The sequence below is a fragment of the Delphinapterus leucas genome, chromosome 4, assembly GCF_059928025.1.
Source record: "Delphinapterus leucas isolate spDelLeu-1000000601 "Yukka" chromosome 4, BTC_Dleu_Yukka2, whole genome shotgun sequence".
NCBI lineage: Eukaryota > Metazoa > Chordata > Mammalia > Artiodactyla > Monodontidae > Delphinapterus > Delphinapterus leucas.
Window position 1 is genome coordinate 149,105,300 of NC_143132.1, and position 19,784 is coordinate 149,125,083.

The 19,784-nt window shown below is 36.4% G+C and overlaps 1 protein-coding gene across 4 annotated transcripts in view; it reads right to left on the reverse strand.

Moving 5' to 3' along the window:
• TOP2B (DNA topoisomerase II beta) overlaps positions 1-19,784 on the reverse strand; it is a 66,689-nt gene that overhangs the window by 10,238 nt on the left and 36,667 nt on the right. For all 4 annotated transcript variants that reach the window (XM_022554697.2, XM_022554698.2, XM_089911231.1 and 1 more), the window contains exons 11-28: positions 18,097-18,235; positions 17,624-17,781; positions 17,366-17,491; positions 16,326-16,436; positions 16,138-16,243; positions 14,569-14,678; positions 14,139-14,231; positions 13,928-14,042; positions 12,710-12,831; positions 12,348-12,496; positions 11,550-11,781; positions 9,406-9,540; positions 8,621-8,821; positions 7,467-7,662; positions 7,229-7,320; positions 4,270-4,425; positions 4,029-4,112; positions 2,260-2,454 (exon numbers count right to left, since the gene is read on the reverse strand). In XM_022554697.2, the coding sequence (XP_022410405.1) occupies positions 2,260-2,454; positions 4,029-4,112; positions 4,270-4,425; positions 7,229-7,320; positions 7,467-7,662; positions 8,621-8,821; positions 9,406-9,540; positions 11,550-11,781; positions 12,348-12,496; positions 12,710-12,831; positions 13,928-14,042; positions 14,139-14,231; positions 14,569-14,678; positions 16,138-16,243; positions 16,326-16,436; positions 17,366-17,491; positions 17,624-17,781; positions 18,097-18,235 (2,520 nt within the window). The remainder of the gene's footprint in view (positions 1-2,259; positions 2,455-4,028; positions 4,113-4,269; positions 4,426-7,228; positions 7,321-7,466; positions 7,663-8,620; positions 8,822-9,405; positions 9,541-11,549; positions 11,782-12,347; positions 12,497-12,709; positions 12,832-13,927; positions 14,043-14,138; positions 14,232-14,568; positions 14,679-16,137; positions 16,244-16,325; positions 16,437-17,365; positions 17,492-17,623; positions 17,782-18,096; positions 18,236-19,784) is intronic.

Below are 19,784 nucleotides of genomic sequence, written 5' to 3' on the forward strand. Positions count from 1 at the left end.
CCATATACTTTAGAAATACACTTCCAGCCAAGAGATCGTTTTTTCATATCAGATGAGTAAAAAAACAATATAAAGCGTGATTCTATTGAGGTCCTAAGAAATGACTTTGATCAGACCCTGTTTTACTTTATCTCATGCAGCTGTAGAAGATGACACTGCTTATCACTCCCTTCTATGACATGATAGCTACTTAAAACCAACTATGAAAAATAAGAAGGCAGCTTTTGATTATCAAAGGGACTTTCAGACTCATAGCTAAGTATACCACAAAGTACCTGACAAAATACGTTCCCATAGCTCACGCCTCTATATACTAGAAAATAATCTTCAGGTTACGGAATGAAAATAAGCAACCCATGTCTTATAATGCCTAGCAGTACATAATGAAGTCCCCTGACCCTGAGACAGAGGGAGGGAGGCCTAGGGCAGGGTCAGAGCAGACACCACGGGGAAGGGGGACTTTCCCACTGGGCTTTGAAGAATCAGGTAGATTCGCCAGGTGAGGAGAAGGAAGGAGGGAAGCGCGCCCCAGGCACAAGGTAAAGACTCCTGTCTGCTAGGACTCAATGAAAGGTGAGGGGGAAAGGCAGCCAGATGGAAGCAGGCAGGCGTGCAGGTGCTAAATCACTGTGCACCAGGAATCACCTGTAACAATAGGCTCGTTGTTTGGAAACATCACTCTGGTGGTGAGAGACAAGACTGAGAGGACTGAAGTGAAGAAGGCAGAAGTCGTGACTGGATGACTAGAGACAGGATCACTGGAGCCACACGGCTCACCTTAAATTATCTCAGGGAAAATACCAAATTCTAAGACTGTGTCAGTGTGGACCAAGGTAAGAGGGTGGTATTTGGAACTTTCATAGACAGTCAGCAGGACTGAGTTACAGACTAAATGAAAAAACTCCCAGGTTCTCGGCCTATGTTAGTAACAGCTGGTAGTGCCAGGAACTGGGATCAGGCACAGAGGTGGGAGGGCAGTTTTGAAACCCAGATAATGGATGGGTCCCTGCAGGCATGCTGAGTCCGCGGGGCGTTGGGCATTCTGGTGGCTGTATTAGCCTGGCCCTCCTGGAAACATTACAGCTTCAGGACATCGATTAAAGAGTCACCGGTGTAAGTGATAAAAGCTCTGGGCACAACCGAGGTCACTTGGGGAGACCATGAAAGGTGAAGAGAAGTGTGCTGAGAACGGATCCTGGCTAAGACCTTCAGAAAAGGAGAGAAACGTTTTCCTAAGGAGAGAGCAAGTTCTATGTGCAGGGGAGCCTGTGAGACCTCTGTTTATCAGAACCGTGGAAGAGAGGGATCTCCCTGGTAGCACAGTGCCCCCAGGCTTCAACTCTTAACTCTTCTGTACAGACCACCGCTCTCAGGCTCACCTCCCAAGTTCTACTTAGACTGTGGGATGCATCGACCTATATATCCCCTGGGCTCTAAATGAACCTGCCTAGAAAAATCAGACTCCCTCGAGACCGTCAGGCCCCTGCTTCTCAGCTCTGAGCAGCCTTCTCGACACTTCCTTCCTCTGGCCAACTGTTCGCACCCTGCTGGAGGGTAGGCAGGTCTCACGCTTTTAAATCCCCTCTAACTCTCATCAATGCCAATGATATATGCTGTGTTTGATGACTTTTTAACTAAAGGTAAAAACAAATAGTAAAAGTTGAAAGCTTACTTTGAAAGCCAAACAGACTCTTTTCATAAGACTTCCTTAATTGGTCATGATATAGAACTAAACTTTATATTTTAAAGTTGATAAACTTTCTGTTGTTGTTGTTTCATGATTTTAATTTAGAATGCTGAGTAGGGCTTCCCTGGTGGCGCAGTGGTTGAGAGTCTGCCTGCCGATGCAGGGGACACGGGTTTGTGCCCCAGTCTGGGAAGATCCCACATGCCGCGGAGCGGCTGGGCCCGTGAGCCATGGCCGCTGAGCCTGCGCGTCCGGAGCCTGTGCTCCGCAACGGGAGAGGCCACAACAGTGAGAGGCAAAAAAAAAAAAGAATGCTGAATAGAGTATTTCTCTCTCTTGTTTTAGAAATGGAATCAAGTAAGTAGGTCTTTACACATATGTGGGTCCTTGACTAATATGTCTTCATTCTATGTATGGATCAACTGCTCTCAGAACAAGTGATTTCCAATCACAGTGAAACGTAACAGAAACAAAAAATAAAGCATGACTGAAGTACACAGTAAAATTAAAATACCTACATACATCATTATGGAGGTGGAGTCCACCAACGAGCTAAAACAAGAGACATGTACCTTTTTCTTCTTCAGCAACTTCTTACTGGCATCTGCCTTCATGGCAGTAATTTCAGGAACTATTCTTCTCCCGAAAGGTGAGGGCATTGTCTCTTCCAGTTGAAGCTTCTTCACCTTAGGTTTGCCAACTTTCCCTTTTATTGCTTTTCCAGCCATCCCAGCCAGAACATCTTCTCGTTCTTGCACTTCCACTTTCTGGAGTGTAATGATTAAGGATGGGGAACAGGGCCGGGGGCATAGACAACTCATTAGAAAAGAGAGTTACTACTGCATAAGTAGTCAAATCTAACTATTCATTCAGTAAGGAACAAAGCTTTCCTTTCAGGTGATCTAATCTAAGAAAAAAACAAATAATTCTAAGTCAGAAGACCTGGGTTGGGGACTTCCCTGGTGGTCCAGTGGTTAAGAATCCACCTTCCAATGCAGGGGACACGGGTGTGATCCCTGGTCAGGAAACTAAGATCCCACATGCCATGGGGCAACTAAGCCCATGTGCTGCAACTACTGAGCCCACGTGCTCTGGAGCCCATGCACCCCAACTAGAGAGAAGCCCACGTGCCACACCTAAGGCCCGACACAGCCAAATAAATAAATATTAAAAAAAAAAAAAAAGACCTGGGCTGTAGTCCCAGTTCTATCTAACTAGCTTCTCATTTGCAAAACAAGGGGTTAGTAACTAAATGACCCATATGGTCCCTTCCAATTCTAGGATCCTACAACGTATTATGGGATCAAGACTTCTGATGACCTGGTATCATCAGAATCCCAGCAAATCACACAAAAAGGAAGTTCTGTTAACAAATATGAAGCTATTCTTCACTATTGTTTTAGTTTGCTTCATTTTTAATGGATATTAATTTTTAAATGTGTAAGTCAGCAGTAAAAAAAAAAAAAGGATCTGCAAGTTTTAAAAAATCTAACTCATAACAATATAAGAAAAGTATAAATCAAGGCATAATTATATTGTGGCATTTCAAAGATCATTAAGGGAACCCAGAAAAACAGGACTAAACAATTCCAGAAATTTTATTAGGCAACTAATACACCACACTCATTCTTAAGAGTTTGAATTCTGACTTGGGCCATAAAAGTAAAATTAGAACATGTGGACAGTAAATCAATGAAACAACTAAAAAGTAATATAAGTAATATCATATGAGTAATAATAGTAATTTACCTTGTGCTACTCAAAATCAGGTGATCATACTGCTACTGTGAATTTAATTCTAAGATTTTAAGTGAGTTAATTGCTTAAAAACAAATTAGGCAATTTTAGAAAAAGTTTATATTTTACATCTTTCTCTACATTTTTCTTTTATTTTTAAAATTGGAATTCTACCTGGAGAAAACTAAGCTGTAACAAAAAATATTAAAATTTCCTGATTAAAAGTCTAAGGAGACTATCATTCTACTTTTTAAAACTCAAAGTACCTATATTCAATCATATATACTGCTCTTACCTCTTTGGGGGAAAACATTAAAATTGAATCAATAAGCTAATTTGAAGTCAGTTAAGAAATTTTAACTAGCAGAGAGTATTAGAATTTAATTTATTCTAAATTTCAACTCCATAGCTTTTATTCATCTGCATCAGATATAACTCTTCTTTATGGTTTCACAGAGCTAGAAGCTTAATCCTCTGCAGCTTATAAACATATTAACTTTTGTAGAGTTAAAGGAAACAATGAGATAATTTAATTTAAAAAATTTTCTTTCTTGTTTCATAAACATTACTTTTCCAAATATATTTTAATGGAGACTTAACCTACATCCAGTTCTTCAACAAAAGCTGCTAAATCTTCTTTCCAAAGATCTGAAGGAGATTTTCTTTTAAGATCATTGACCTCTCGCCCCTATAATAAAAAAGCAGTACGATTTAAACATTCAATTTTAAATGTATAGTTTTCAAATGTATACATAAAGGCTAAATAAAACTATTTATTTTTGGAAAAGAAAAAGATATGGATAGCACTTAAAGTTTCAAATTATTTAACCCACAAAAGTTCATACTTTTGCATCTCTCTGTTTAATCAGTTCTTCAACTTTTTCTTTAGTAAGAGACCATAGAGACATATTTAAAATATAATTAAAATCAGGGCCTGAAGGAGTTCCTGAATCAGAGGAACTATCATCATGCTGGTTTTGTGTTTCTTCCTCTTCTGCTGCCTGTAAAAAATAATAAACTTTATATTAAAGTCCTACATAATATCAAATCAATGTTGAATTTTATTGAATACTGAGTTTAAAATTCCATAATGCTATACTCTTAAAGCTACATCTTCAGGGTGGTGGGTTTATTTTAGATTATCTGCAAGATTATCTATGAAAATATATTTCCTATAAAAAGTTTAAATTTTCTAAAAATGCACAATAAAATCATCAAAAGGAATGGTATATTCAGCCTCTATCCAGGAATCTCGTGAAAAATTAACTGCTTGAGAAGACACCACATCTTAAAATTAATAGACCAGAACTAATGTTTTATCATGCATCATGTCAGATCTTTATATTGGTGAGTGAACAATCTGAAACCTAAAATAAATATCACTTATGAAGAATGTTGTACAGTTATAATAAATATGCTAAGGTAGTCAGTCACTACGGATGAATTCTTGATAAAGATTCCCTCAAGCAAGAACATTCATTCAAGGACTAAGCTGAAGCTCACTCCAGCATTTAACAGCTGGTGAGTCAGAGTCACAAGGGCTATCCTAAAAGTTTATCTGTAAGGCCTTCTTTCATAGGAGCAGTTGCAATAAAAAGCCTTATGCTAATGTTAAATTTCAAAGTCCAATGAATTTATAGAAGTTATTATAGGTGACATCATCTTTAAAATTTTTAAAATAACAACAGCTGTTAAATAAAATTGCATCTCAATTTTTAAAGGCACTGAGATAATTAAAAATGACTGAGTTAGCCATGATACTCCATAAAACAAAAGTTCACTTCTAGCAATCAAAAGAGAGAAAAAAAAGCTTTACAATTTAATTTAAAATTTTTGGTAAAATAATGTGTATATACAAAGTAAACGTTAGGTGTATTTTAGAAGTAAAGGGATAAAAATAAAAATTGCAAAGCAAGATGCTTCATTACATAAACAAAAGTATAAACTCAATTAAGTAACATTAGCCAAATAAAGAATGCTGTTGTTGAGTTGATATAGATTATTAAGTACCTAGATAATTTATGACAAAGTAATAGTCTACAGTTTTTTAAATTTCTTCATGAAATAGTGTGTTGCTATGGAATTTTAGGTTGCTACACTACTATTAAAATATTATTATTAGGGTGTCATAAAATCCCATTTAGACCCACACTTTAGAAGTCTATTTGCTCTAGGTTTTGATGACACAGCAAGTATTGTTAATGAGCGCTCCATGAATATGTGTATCTATCATTGTTATCATGAAAATGACTAAGGATACTTTCAGGGAAAAAAAACAAAAAGCAAGAAACTTTTCAAGTTCCAATGACAATTCTACTATGTTTTTGATCTTCTAATTATCGGCTTTATAATTCTCTCTTCTCCAACTCTACACAATAGGACACTCTTGTAAGAGCAGTTCCTTTTGTTTCTTGAACCCCCGAAGTGAACACATGGCCAAGATGCTGGGAACATTTTGAGGGTAACAATGAAATTATTGAATCCAAGCACTAGCTTTTACCCATGAAGTCTACTTCCGCCAGAAGGGCATTCTCAAACCCTAAACACCTTTATTTTTTAAAACTAAACATTAAATTCATTAGCTTACTAATTTTTTTTAAAGATATAATTTAAACCAACAATGATACAGAAGGGCAAATAAGTGTATAAACCGTAATTTGGGGTTTAAGAATGCAACAAAACACACTGAAAGGAACGCAACATGCTTGAGTCATCTTAATTTTGAATACTCCCCCATAACTGTCCTACCCAATTTTCCTCAAACAATGAATAAACCTATTCTCTTAACATGTAATTGGTAAATATGTAATTTATTCTAATTTTACTCACTCTAACATATGGCAATCTATTGACAGTTCAAAATTTTTTTAAAAACTTAATGTAAATGAAAACACTATTTCAATGGAGTTTGATGAAAAACATTATGGTTGAGAACTCATGAATGTTGGGAAGTTTAAAGTTTCAGTTCAAATTACATCACATAATCATAATTATTTTTTAAAGATGTGAATTTTATCAGTATTGCATATATATAAATTATAATTAAGTATCTGAAAATTAATCATTTCCAACTTTCTTCCTTTTGTACATTTGTGTTCTCAATCACAATGCTGTACTGCCTTTTCAATTTTTTTTTAAATTGTCCACGACAGCAAGAAGCTAATTCTTGAGAAGAATCTCACGTTTCAATATCCCATTTACCGAATTAATATTAGTACTCTATGATCTAAAATGGACAATTTAATAAAACATCAGACTTTTAATCTGAAGTTCCAGGGTTTAAGATCTCCAGCTAAAGACCTAAGCATAGGTCAGAGCACATACTTGGTGCTCGATAAATACTGATAAATATTGACCATTCTCTGTCTCTAGTCTCCCCAGTGTACACCAAAACCCAGATCAAGTGAGTGGTGAGTGGATTCCGCATTGTGGCCACAAACTGCCCAGGGGGAAATGATTTCTGTGCTACCAATGTAGTTCCCAGACAGTGACATGCACCTCACAAAACCACCACCACCGTCCTTCAACGGCAGGCTCAGAAAGAAGGCTGAGCGACCTTCTCCAACCGGAATCGTTTCTCCAGGCCCTGGCTGAGCCACACTGGCAAAGTGCTTGGCGGTGGGTGTGCACTGCAAGTTCCTGCACCCTATCTGTTTTGTGGATACACAGAAGACTTCAGTCTCCAAACAGACTACTCAGCACCTTTAGCAGTACTAAATTCAAAATTTAGGGGTTGGGGTTTTTGTTTGCTTTGGAAGTTGCTTTTAAAAGCTTCTCTGAATGTCTCGTTCTGCAAATGATTACCTTTTCTTGTGCTTCTTTCCAGGCTTTCACTGGGTCAGATTCATAACCTCTCTGGACTAACATTTGAATCAAATCTTTCTTTGACCTATTCTCTATGTGAGGGAAAAATAAAGTTAGGATCAAGAAAAGAGAGTCAATTTGTATTTGTTTATATTCTACTGATAAAAACGTCTTCTATTAATAAAGTTTTTTTTTTCCATTTTAACTAATGTTCAAATTTTTAAAGGTTGCATCTTACCTATAGTAATCTTCCCTTGTATCTTCTCTAAAATGAAACGGGCTTGATTGTTAAGCTTTGTAGATTCTGCTCCCAGCATTCCTACAAGCCACTCCTTACGTAAACCATAATAGCTTAATCGTAAATCAAAGAATTCTTTCAAAATGTCTTGCACAGTTTCATACTTCTTCAGACATCCCATATGATCAAAGAGTACCTAAACAAAACACAAAGTTTTTGAAGATTATATAAATCTGTGTTGGTATTTTTAACTTGTATGCTACAGTATTTAAAATAACCATAATACACGTATATGAACACACACCACCCCTAAAATCCAGAACAAAATTATTAAGTAAATACTCCTTTGGTGGCTCCAAGAAACCGACAAAATTCTATTCTCAAAACTATGAAAATACTTAAAATTGGAATAATTTCGAAAGATAAAAATAGGTCCTTAAAAAAAAGGTTCTTACTTAAAACTGTATAAACTATGGCTGTAAAGCCACCTAATATATTTTTTTCCAAACCAAAAAGAAGCATATTCTAGCTGTAAGTTTTTAAATATTAAAGTTCTCCCTCTCCCATTACTCAATGGACATGCATTTGCCTCTCTCTTTGTTGTTTTTTATGAATGGGCCACAATTCACTCAAACTTCAATTTGGAGGGAAATTTTACTTCTTCTCTATGGCACTTTTTCTCACTGTGCTATTGCTGGATTTTTTTCTCTTACTCTTTCTCAAGTCTAAAAAGCTTATTTGGAATGGAACAGGGTAATCATACACGTTCACTTTGTATCTTCCTCCCCAATTATCTAAAGTTTAATAAAGCAGATGAGAGTCATGAGGAGATAAGAACTCCACAACAAAAATGCTAATGGAGACAGGCACGAGGCACAAGGAGACCCTGCAACAATCACTCTCAGAACTTCCAGTCGGCGTGTGTGAGGGTATGTGTATCCTGTGTGTTCAAGCCCAGATGCACAAATGCAGGGCTGGGGTTAAGATAGCAGAGGATAACATTAGAGGAAAGGGAATGTACCTCTAGATTCTTTAGCAAGCATACAGGGGGAAACGCATTCAGACTTACTATAGCTACTCCCATCATGAAGCCAATTACAAAAATCCAACTTACAGAATGCAAGGTTACATTCATAGTAAATCTAGTCAATTACCATGGAATTACAAGTAAGAGTAGTTTGAAGTTTAAAAACTTTGTGCAATCCAGCAGCTTCTGCTTGTGCTAGTTTCTCTTCAGTCATTTTCACCACAAATTTCACAGTTGTATCAGTATGGTATTCTTTATAATCAGAAATTAATGCTGGTGTTTTATCTGTTCCATTTAGCATAGGTTCTAAAACCTGTTCTTTGTATACCTATAAAAGATTTAAAAATAAGTAATTCTTTCATGACACACATTCATGTTGTTATTCTATAAGTCATGCAATCTTTAAAACTTCTCGATTCCAGTGGGGAAAAAGGGGAAACCTCATCTCTATCATCTCCTGCCCAGTCACTATAGTTGACAATACATGGGGATCTCAACGGAGAAAGACGATATACAAGGTACTGGTTCTGATCTAGCTCATACTCAAAAGGCAACAAGAGGCTGAGAGTACAAAGCAGATGGCATCAACTAGCACTGACCAGGTGACGCGTGTACTTTTAGATCCAATACTGAATGACATGAGTTTATTGACCGTATTTATAAGGGTTCAAAACACTATTTGTTATGTACTATTCTAGTCATTGCAACATAAACAAAGACAATAGTCTTTTTAAAAGCTAAGTCATTCTACATTTAGATAACTTTTAAATTACCATTGGAATATTCCAATGAATGTGTCAAAAGTGTATACATGAATGTTTAAACACTACAGACACAGGGCAAACAATCATATTCTCACCAGAAAGGACTGCCTAACACAACTGCCACACACAGCTCACGTCTTATACCAACCTGTGTCCAAGTTCTAACGGGAAGCTCTGTAATCTCCACTGTGTTTCTATCCACCACAAATATTTCACCACTGACTGCATATTGGTTTTGACCAAGTTCTTGGATTGTTCCTTTAAAGTTTTTGTAGTTTGGAAGCTGTAGAGAAAAATAAAAATACCTAAAGGCCCCGACTTCTCACCTGAGTGCCAGTGCCACCTCTAAATGCCCCTTAGTCGATGACCTATTGCTACCGACAGGTTCACACAACTGAAACTAAATTCCTCTCGTCGGCAATAGGCCCTCTCCAAATAATCACTCAATCTTGAATTCACAGCTTCTGTTAATATACTCTCAACAGCCCCCCAAATCTCAAAACCTCAGCACCACCTTTCCTGGTCTTCCAAGAATGTCGCCTTTCTTTCCAGATTACCCCTCCATCCTTCCTTCTCCCCTAGATTAAAGATCCTTCACATCCAAACTCCTCAGACATTAGGTTACAAGCCAAGCTAACCTCGCTTTCTCCAGTGATGTGCCTTCCAGATCACTACTCTTCTTCCACGTTTCTCTTGAATATTTTGGATATTCTCACTTTCACTCACTCTACCCACCTGGCCTGATGGTTGTTCATTCAGCTCTCCACACCCCATGCATCTATACAAATCTTACTTAGCCTTCTCAGCCTAATGACAAGTGATCTCTCCCTCTTTTAAAATTCCTACGTGTTATCATCACTAAGAAATCAGGCGTACAGCATAGGACACTTCTGCTCACTGAGCAACTGTTAATATCTTCTGTCACGGCAAACTTCATGCCCAGAGGTCTCATCTTGACAACAGATTAACTTTTTGAAGACAGAGATCATGGTTCTTTACCTTACCACCTAGCACAGTATCATATATAGTATATATATATATATATATATATATATATATATGAAACAAGTATTGATCAAATACACTGAGACAATAAATACTCTAAATGTATCTGAAATAAAATAAAATGCTATAATCATTAAAAGTAATTTGATACTTCTGTTAGAAATATTTTAAAGTACTTTAAAGTATTTAGGAGAAAAAGGATGTTAAATCATCCCCATAATCTAATTTTCTTTTAAAATACAAATATGAAATCAAACTTGGACAGAAATACTTAAAAATATTAAGTTTGTTTCTATATACAGGGAGTATTTTTTCCTCTTTGCTTATTTATATTTTCTACAATGAGCACTATCATTTTTGTAATACAAATATTCTTCTATTTAAGTGTATCATGATAAAGGGAAATTTCTAGATGATTTTAAATCACGTAGAAGAGCGTAAGACACTTTTTTGAGGGTTTTTCTTGGAGGGAGTTTGGGGGAAGAACTGAACATGATGAATGATGTAAGGTAAGGGCAAAAATGAAAAATATGGGGATTATTAAAATATATACAAGGTGTCTTTAAGCATCCTTAATGGCTCTAATATGACTTAGTTTAAGAACAATAACATAAAGTTGCATATAACTTTATCATAAAAACGTTATCCTCTATATAAGTTAGATATTTGAAAGCCTGAACTACAGGGCACTTAAAAATTTTAATAAACAGTTTCTCCCATAAACCTTATATCCAGGCTTTTTCCAAATTCTACATCTTTTTTATTTTCTCTTTCTTTCTTCCTTCCTTTCTTATTTATTTATTTATTGCTTGCTGCATTGGGTCTTCGTTGCTGCGTGCAGGCTTTCTCTAGTTGCAGTGAGCGGGGGCTACTCTTCGTTGCAGTGCGTGGTCTTCTCATCGCGGTGGCTTCTCTTAGTTGCGGAGCATGGGCTCTAGGCACACGGGCCTCAGTAGCTGTGGCTCGTGAGCTCTACAGCTCAGGCTCAGTAGTTGTGGTGCACAGGCTTAGCTGCTCCGTGGCATGTGGGATCTTCCCAGACCAGGGCTCAAACCCGTGTCCCCTGCATTGGCAGGCGGATTCTTAACCACTGTGCCACCAGGGAAGTCCCCCAAACTCTATACCTTTTACAGTAAGCACACAAGTTACACACTAATAGGGTCCTTACTGTCTACAATACGTTCTAAAATGAAAATGATTCCATTACTTTTCTAAAATGACTGGCCTTTGTAGTTTACACATTATCATTTGTTAAAACAACATAAGCAATAATTTCTACGTAATCACCATGGGATGAGGATCCAAGCCTTCCAGCATCCGTCTGACGTTGTTCACAATCTCCCTAGCATCATAGTTGGGTAGTTTACAAGCCCATCCTGTGCCGATGCCCTCAGCACCATTTATTAAAACCATGGGGATTATGGGAATATACCACTCAGGCTCTACGCGTTGATTATCATCATAAAGGAATTTAAGCAGGTTGTCGTCCACAGCAGGGAAAAGCAGTCTTGCCAAAGAGCTAATAAAAGGAAAAAGAAAGACATGGAGCAATATCATGGTTTTAGAAAATAAAACTTCATACATAATTAAAGACTTTACATTTCAAAAAATCTTTTAAAAAGAATGCATTTGTTAAGAATTTTGGTTACACGTGCTTAATTTAAATTTAACAATAAAATGTACCTAACCTTATTACCAAATATATTTCTCTCAGGCACAAAGCCAGAATAAGACAGTCTTGTTTTACTTGTTATTTACTGACTTATCTTCCTAAATTCTTAGTATTGATAAATTACCTTTTAAGGATTTCCTCTTATTCTGACTAAACCACAAAACCCATCTTCAGCCTAAAAAGTAAAGTTGGATCAGAAAAAATCCTTACATTCATTAGGACTGGTTCCACCAATAATTCATAAAAACTGAGATCAACAAATTTCATTCTATATGTGATCAAATAATTTGGAACATTCACCCTCAACATAATACCCAATCACCTCTCTCCGTAGTTATAATTCTATCACACATTTAGTTAGTTCCAATAAACTTCAAATAGAGCTTTATACCACTATATCAGCAAATGATTACCTTAACATCGTGAAAATGTAACGAGGACTTGCAGCATCTTTGCCCCCGTGAAGCCGAGTTCCAAACTGACCGATGGGCTGAAGCAAGTTAATGTTGTTACTCCCCACAAAGTTCTGAGCCAAGTTCACGATAGTCATCATCAGTGCTTGCTGCAGAACAGAAACAGACAGAATACAACATTCACATTCCAGATTTTCTAAATGGATTTCCTAATTTTTATTAAAACCCAAACTCTCAACTCTTTTACATTTCCAAAGAACTTATAAAAGAAAAAAACACTTTATTATGCTGAATTATCCTTCTACTATCCTCCTTCATGACCATAAGTACAGTTCTCAATTAATTCCAATCTCCATGCTTACTTCTCCATGATGATAAGCAGACATCTCGGCAACAGATCCAGCCAACTGTGCAACTTTTACTTCGCGTTTATCATTCCTCTTGAAACAGGTAAATAAAACTTTTCGTTGGCCTGGTTTAAAGCCTATTTTTAAAAACAACAACCCTCTTTTAAAAATATTGCTCGGGATATAGTTGTAATGTTTCTTTTAGTGACAACAATGTTTTACATATTCAAGAGAAAAAAGCAAAGATATAGTTTGCTTCCGAAAAATAAGTAAAATTGTTTACTTGAGATTCTGTAACAAAACGAGTACATACTAACACATTTTATACCATCTCAATCTATTCCAAAGTGAAGAACCAATAGAAAGACACCCTCCGGTCCTAAAGAACTGCTCAGTGGCACCAAATTCCTTTCATAGGAGTTCCCAAACACTCATGTGAGCATTCTTCTTGCTCTAGGCCAGTGAGCACAGTAATAAATAAACCTTTCAGCATATGCTAGCTATCATCATCATCAACGTGGGCCCAGAGCATGGCAGAAGCAAAAGGATTATAAAATATGGCCACTTTCCTTGAGAATTTTACAATCTAATTGAGGAGGAAAATTAACACAAATAAAATAAGAGGCATACAATTATCGGCATAGACGTTTATAGGCATCTGAGACCAATTTAGACGGCCATTATTAGGGAAGACATCAGAGAACGGATTTAACTCAAAGCTAGAACTACATGGATTAGTAGAACCATCTATTATTAGCTGAAATACCAAGGAACGTGAAGATCAACTAATTTGCTAAAAGTTATAAAAATCAAAATGCTCTAGATAGAAGACTAAAATCTGCTCTAAGTACTGGGTAGCAGTTTAACTTTTCTGTCAAGTTAAATAAGTTAAAAGCATTAGGTTTTGGGTATTGAGGAGTAAAGGTGTTTTTAAAATTCAGTCTCCAATAAATACTTCAGAACTTATCAAAATCACATTTTACTTTTTATTTTAAAAAGTCTCCAACAACTTGGGGCAAAAGCTTTAAAATTCTGCAAGTTAATTTTCTTAAAAAGTTCAAAAAGAGTTTGAAAGATTCAAATAAACAATATAAAATTTCAGAACTACTAAACATCTTGAGAGCAACTTCAGAATTTTTAAATTTATTATAAGGATGGGTTAAAGTACATGAAATTAAAATACACTCAATGACATACAAAAATGAAAAAGAGTGTTAAACAAAAGCTACTTACCATCAACAAGAGATGGTATAGACCTTTCATTGTCTGAGTTTGAGAAGAGAATCAATTCCTTGTTGATGAAATCATTGTAAGTCAAATGCTTTGTTGCTGTACCATATAAAAATTGCTAAGAGAAAAGTTATATAGCAATTATGTCATGATTACTGCATGAATTTTAGCCTTTTTCTCTTTCTTCCCCAGATCACCACTCTTTATGACTAACCTCTGGTAAGCCATGTAACCTACGCTGTCTCCGATCTTCCATAAAATTTGTTAACCATTCTTTTCTGTCATCGATCTTCTTCTTACTGAATGCCTGAAAGATTCCCGGTAACAAATTCATACATTAAAAATAAAAAGAATTTCATTATAAAATTAAAATTTATAAAGGCAAATAACTAATTATTAATTTCTGGGAAATTAACTTTTTTCCAATATGCTTTTATCAAAAATACACTTCAACAGTGGTGTCTGAATTAAAGAACTATGAAAGCAGGGCATAATCTGCGGTGATGGGGAATGACACCAAGATTAACTAGGTTGGGCTTAGAATTCTAAAGAGACTTATCACAGAAAACCAAGACTGGAAGAAAAGTATGGCAGAAAGAGGGAATGGATATTAGGAGAGATTTTTTTTAAATGAACTTTGTTACCAAGGTAATGGCAGCATCATCTTCAGGACCAGCATATCTAAATAAGATGCGGTGCCTTTCCATATCAGCAAAATATTCCTTGGCTTCCTTAGCTGTACTGGTACCCAACCCTGCACAATTTTAAAAATAAAAGTGGAAACAAGCCAGACAGAGACAAACAAATACTGTATGATCTCACTTATATGTGGTATCTAAAAAAAAAAAATCTATGTCAAACTCATAGTAACAGAGCGTAAAACAGTGGTTGCCAGGGGCTGGGGGGAGAGGGAAATGGGGAGATGTCAGTCAAAGGGTACAGACTTTCAGTTTAAGATGAGTAAGTTCTGGGGAATCTAATGTACAGCATAATGCCTACAGTCAATAATACTATATTGTATACTTGAAAATTGCTAAGAGAGGGACCTCCCTGGTGGCACAGTGGATAAGACTCCACGATCCCATTGCAGGGGGCCCAGGTTCCATCCCTGGTCAGGGAGCTAGATCCCATATGCATGCTGCAACTAAGAGTTCACATGCCGCAACTGAGAAGCCCATGAGCCACAACTAAGGAGCCCACATGCCACAACTAAGGAGCCAGCAAGCCACAACTAAGGAGCCCACGAGTCGCAACCAAGGAGCCCACAAGTCACAACTAAGTAGCCCACCTGCCATAACTAAGACCCAGTGCAACCAAATAAATTAATTAAAGAAAACTGCTGAGAGAGAAGATCTTAAAATGTTCTCTCCACAAGAAAAAAAAAAATATATAGGGATAATGAGCAATATCCAGAATATGGGAAATTACACAGGACAAACAATCCAACTTTTTGAATAAATAAATTACAAGAAAAAAATATGAAAAGAGAAGTAATGTATTAAGATTAAATAGACTTATAAAACAAAACCAATGTGTGGGCCTTGTTTGGATCCTGATTCAAAAAAAAATAAAAACTATAAAAATGAACATTTTAATACAATCAGGAGAATTTTAACCTGGATTGAATATTTAAGGTTATTAAAGAAAGGTATGATAATGGTATTATGGACAATAAAAAAAATTCTCTTAGAGATACATACTAAAGTAGTATAGAAATAATTAATGCCTGGAAGTTATTTCAAACTAATGGGGTGGCAATGACAAGAGTTCAGATGAAACAAGATTGGCTGCAGAATGGTGACTGTTTAAGAACACGGGGAAGCCCATTATACCACTCTCCCTACTTACATAAAATTTTCCCTAACAATTTTTTTTTTCTGCGGTATGCGGGCCTCTCACTGTTGTGGCCTCTCCCGTTGCAGAGCACAGGCTCCGGACGCGCAGGCTCAGCGGCCATGGCTCACGGGCCCAGCCGCTCTGCGGCATGTGGGATCTTCCCAGACTGGGGCACGAACCCGTGTCCCCTGCATCGGCAGGCAGACTCTCAACCACTGCACCACCAGGGAAGCCCCCTAACACTTCTTTAAAAATCAGCCATAGCTGTTTCTAAAAGCTAAGAGAGACAAACTTTCAAAATATTTTACAATGCTCTCATAAAAATAAATTTACGTCAGTAGTAACTTCACAAAATTTAAGTGTTTTAGAATACAAACCTTTGTAGTATTTTATTTTCCAGGCTTTCTGGTTTTCTATATGTTTTTTCCACTCATCAAATTCAGGAATACTATAGAAGGAAAGTTCCTGCTTATTTTTGCTTGCCTTAAATGAATAATTAAAAAAAAAAATTAGATTTTCTGCTGTTTAAGACAACAGTATAAAAATATATTAATGTAAATAGTACCTTTACGATAGGAGTAATGAACTCTTCAAGAAAACCATGCTTCAAAAGTGATGGCCAATTGTGATGGATGAAATTAATAAGCAAGCCTTTTATGTGAGAACCATCTTGATCCTAAATAAATGTTAGTAAAGAGTGCTATAATAACTTATGAAATATAATTACTTACAAAACCAAATTTTTAGATGTATGAATGCAGCGATGAGGCAAAATTCCATTCAAATTTTACAACTGTGCTTTACAAAACATTCTTTGGATGATCACCGTAAAGAATTTTTTTCTTAAAATTCAAATAAAGAATATAGCAAAGTGACAGACTAAATCTTTCTGTCATTAAATATGCTACCATTTTTTTTATAGTTTGCCCAGATTTCACTAAAAGAATGATTTAAAGATGGAAATTAATGAAGCAGGGTTATAATGCTACTTCACTGGAAGGAGAAATCCATGGAGTACACGTATTCAAAAGTCTTCTCTTAACATAAAAACTGATAAATTTCTGCTTAAAACTATACAGCAGCTGCTCATTGAATATTTTCTCTAGAAATCCTTTCAATTAGAGGATGGAAGAGACAAGCAGTTGGATGCATGTGGAATTCTTCCTTTTCAATTTTCTACTTCTTTCCTAATTACTGCCATTTCACTATTCAGGTCCTCCAATTTTTTTGTGCATGCCAAATTATGCCATCATATACAAATATTAGCCATTATCCTATTGATTAATCTTTCTTGTAAGTTTCACCATTTCCTTCCTGCTTATAGATAGGTGGGCTTCAACCCCATAATACTACAGTGTGTTCTACTCTTCCCATACTTGTTGCATTTAAAAATATTTTTTAAATACCTAACCAAAGAGGTGGTTACCATAAATTAGATAATGTAGAATGTGCTTCACACAAACTGTGCCATTAAACAGTATCTTCCCCCGGATGTAAACACAATCACTTCCACGTCTACCATCTTGGGACAAATTTCATGAAACAAATATCAAAATGACATTCTGAAAAAGATATGTTTTAATATGTGGCAACTTTTAAACTAACCTGATCAGTCATGATCATAATCTTCCCATAGCGTAAGGTTTTCAGCGATTCTGCATCATCATAACTTTTCTTGTATTGTAGACCAACTATCTTAATGATATTGTTTATTTCTGCATTCTCCATGATCTGTGCAAATATGAAAAGGACGGAAAGTGTTTTAGAGTGTCTCCAGAGACCAAAGGTGAGTCGCAGGGATGCATAAAGTTCACAGTGCTAGCGAGGCACTCAAGTGCCGCGGGCACGGGCGCAGATACGCACCTGCTTGTGAGAGGCCTCCCGCACGTTGAGGATCTTGCCCCTGAGGGGGAAGACCCCGTACCTGTCCCTGCCAATCACGCCCAGTCCGGACACGGCCAGCGACTTAGCAGAGTCCCCTTCCGTCAGTATCAGCGTGCACTCCAGGGAGTGCCTGCCACCTGGGGGCAGAGGACACACATTCCAAAGTTCTCGAGTCCGCCCATGACAGTGTGGAGTCGAGAGACTGATGATCGCAGTGACCACGGAGCGCTGTAAGAGCATCTTACACCATGCTCAGGGTAACTTAAAAATTAAGTGCATTTTATGGAACTCCAGCCCCCCAAAAATTAGTAATCTGTGGTACATATGGCAATTTTAGTGAAGTAAAACCATACTCTGAACTTAAAACCCTATGCTCTAAATGTGGAAAGTTAAAACAGTCTCTAACTGAATAAACACAAACTTAAAATCTAAAAAAAAAATCTGAACCTTACCAGCATCATTAGCATCGTCCAGTTTGGGAATACCTTTGATTTTACTGTACTTTACTGATGAACACTTCTTGTTCAGCTGCGTCTGAGCCTTAAATTTCACCCAGTTCAGGATACTTTCCACAATGCCACAGTTAGAGGCCTAAAAATCAAAGAGTAATAATATACAAGCAAGCCAGAAGTTTATACACTTAGCTAAAATTAGTGTAATACTTGGAATCTGTGCAGTTATAAGGCAAAACAATAGTAGTGATGATAATAATTGTGATATATCCTGGTAAATATTATTCTAACTACAGTAAAACCAACTCAGGCAGCCATTCACAATGACCTATTGTACTGAAATGTAAACACATGAAAAAAAGGCCGACCTTACTACATATGAAAAAAGTTCTATTACAATAAACTCCATAAGAAATATACATAGCTTTTGTTACAAGTTAGTTTTGTGAAAATTAACACAGTAAAAGCTGATCCACCTTTGAATTTACTACCTGGGAAATTTTAGACACTGACATTTTTGATGTCCCTCAACACAAAAATGTGAATCTTGAATTCCCTATGACAAAGAAATATTAACATGAAGGGAATATTAGGATAAACTCAAGATCTTATGGGAAATTCCCTGGCGGTCCAGTGGTTGGGACTCTGTGCTTCCACTGCAGGGGGCACGGGTTCAATCCCTGGTCAGGGAACTAAGATCCCGCGTGCCTCATGAAGTGGCCAAAAAAACAAAAACAAAACAAAAAAACCCTTATGAATAGTCCTTATTTTTTAAAAGTTTGGTACTAAGGATTTCAACATTACATATGTGTCATTCTGCAGTGAATTAATGTGTGACAAGATGTCAAACCTCCCCCAACCTCCCCACGAGAAAAAGTAAAGCGTCTCCAAACAAAGTTGAAGTTATTTATTTTTCATCAACCTGGATAGTATGATTTTAGGTGTATGAAATAGTTTTCTGGAATGTTTCAGATATAAAAAGAAGTGAACTATGTTGTCAAATCTAAACTTTCTCTGCCAAAAATGAAAATGTGTAAAATCTAAAATCAAATTACAACTGTTAATGAGGGCAGAAATTTGGGCTATCATTAACACTGGGTTATCTGTATTCAGAATTCATTATGATTAGACCCAACAGTACTATTCTATAGGCCTTTAACTAAAACCTAAAAAACAACTTTTCTTTTTGTTTGTAAGACCCTACCTTTGAAATTCCAATACCAGAATTTGATAAAAATATTATTTCTACTGCAATTACATGATACTCCTCCAAAAAACTATAAACTTCCAAAGAGGAGGGGCTGTAATTTATTCATCTTTACATTCCCAGGGCAAACATATTTAAGGGCACTTTAGATATGATCATTTAATATATGTTTGATGGTCCTGGTGAACAAGAGAACTGAGGCAAATCTTGCTGATACATAAGAGGCTATGAGAAATTATTAACAGCCACAAGGCTCAGTTATAAATAGAAGATTTATTATTTATTTATACTCTCACCTTGTTTCAGAAAAGCTAAGGCAGCCTAAATAAATATGCACAAAGTAAAATGAAATTTTAAAATATGTAGAATATGGTAAATTTTGTTATGCATATGTTACCAAATTTTTTTTTTAAAAACTACATAAAGGTAAAACTCAGTATATGAATTTGAAGTAAGTAGAAAGGATGAAATCAGGAGTCCT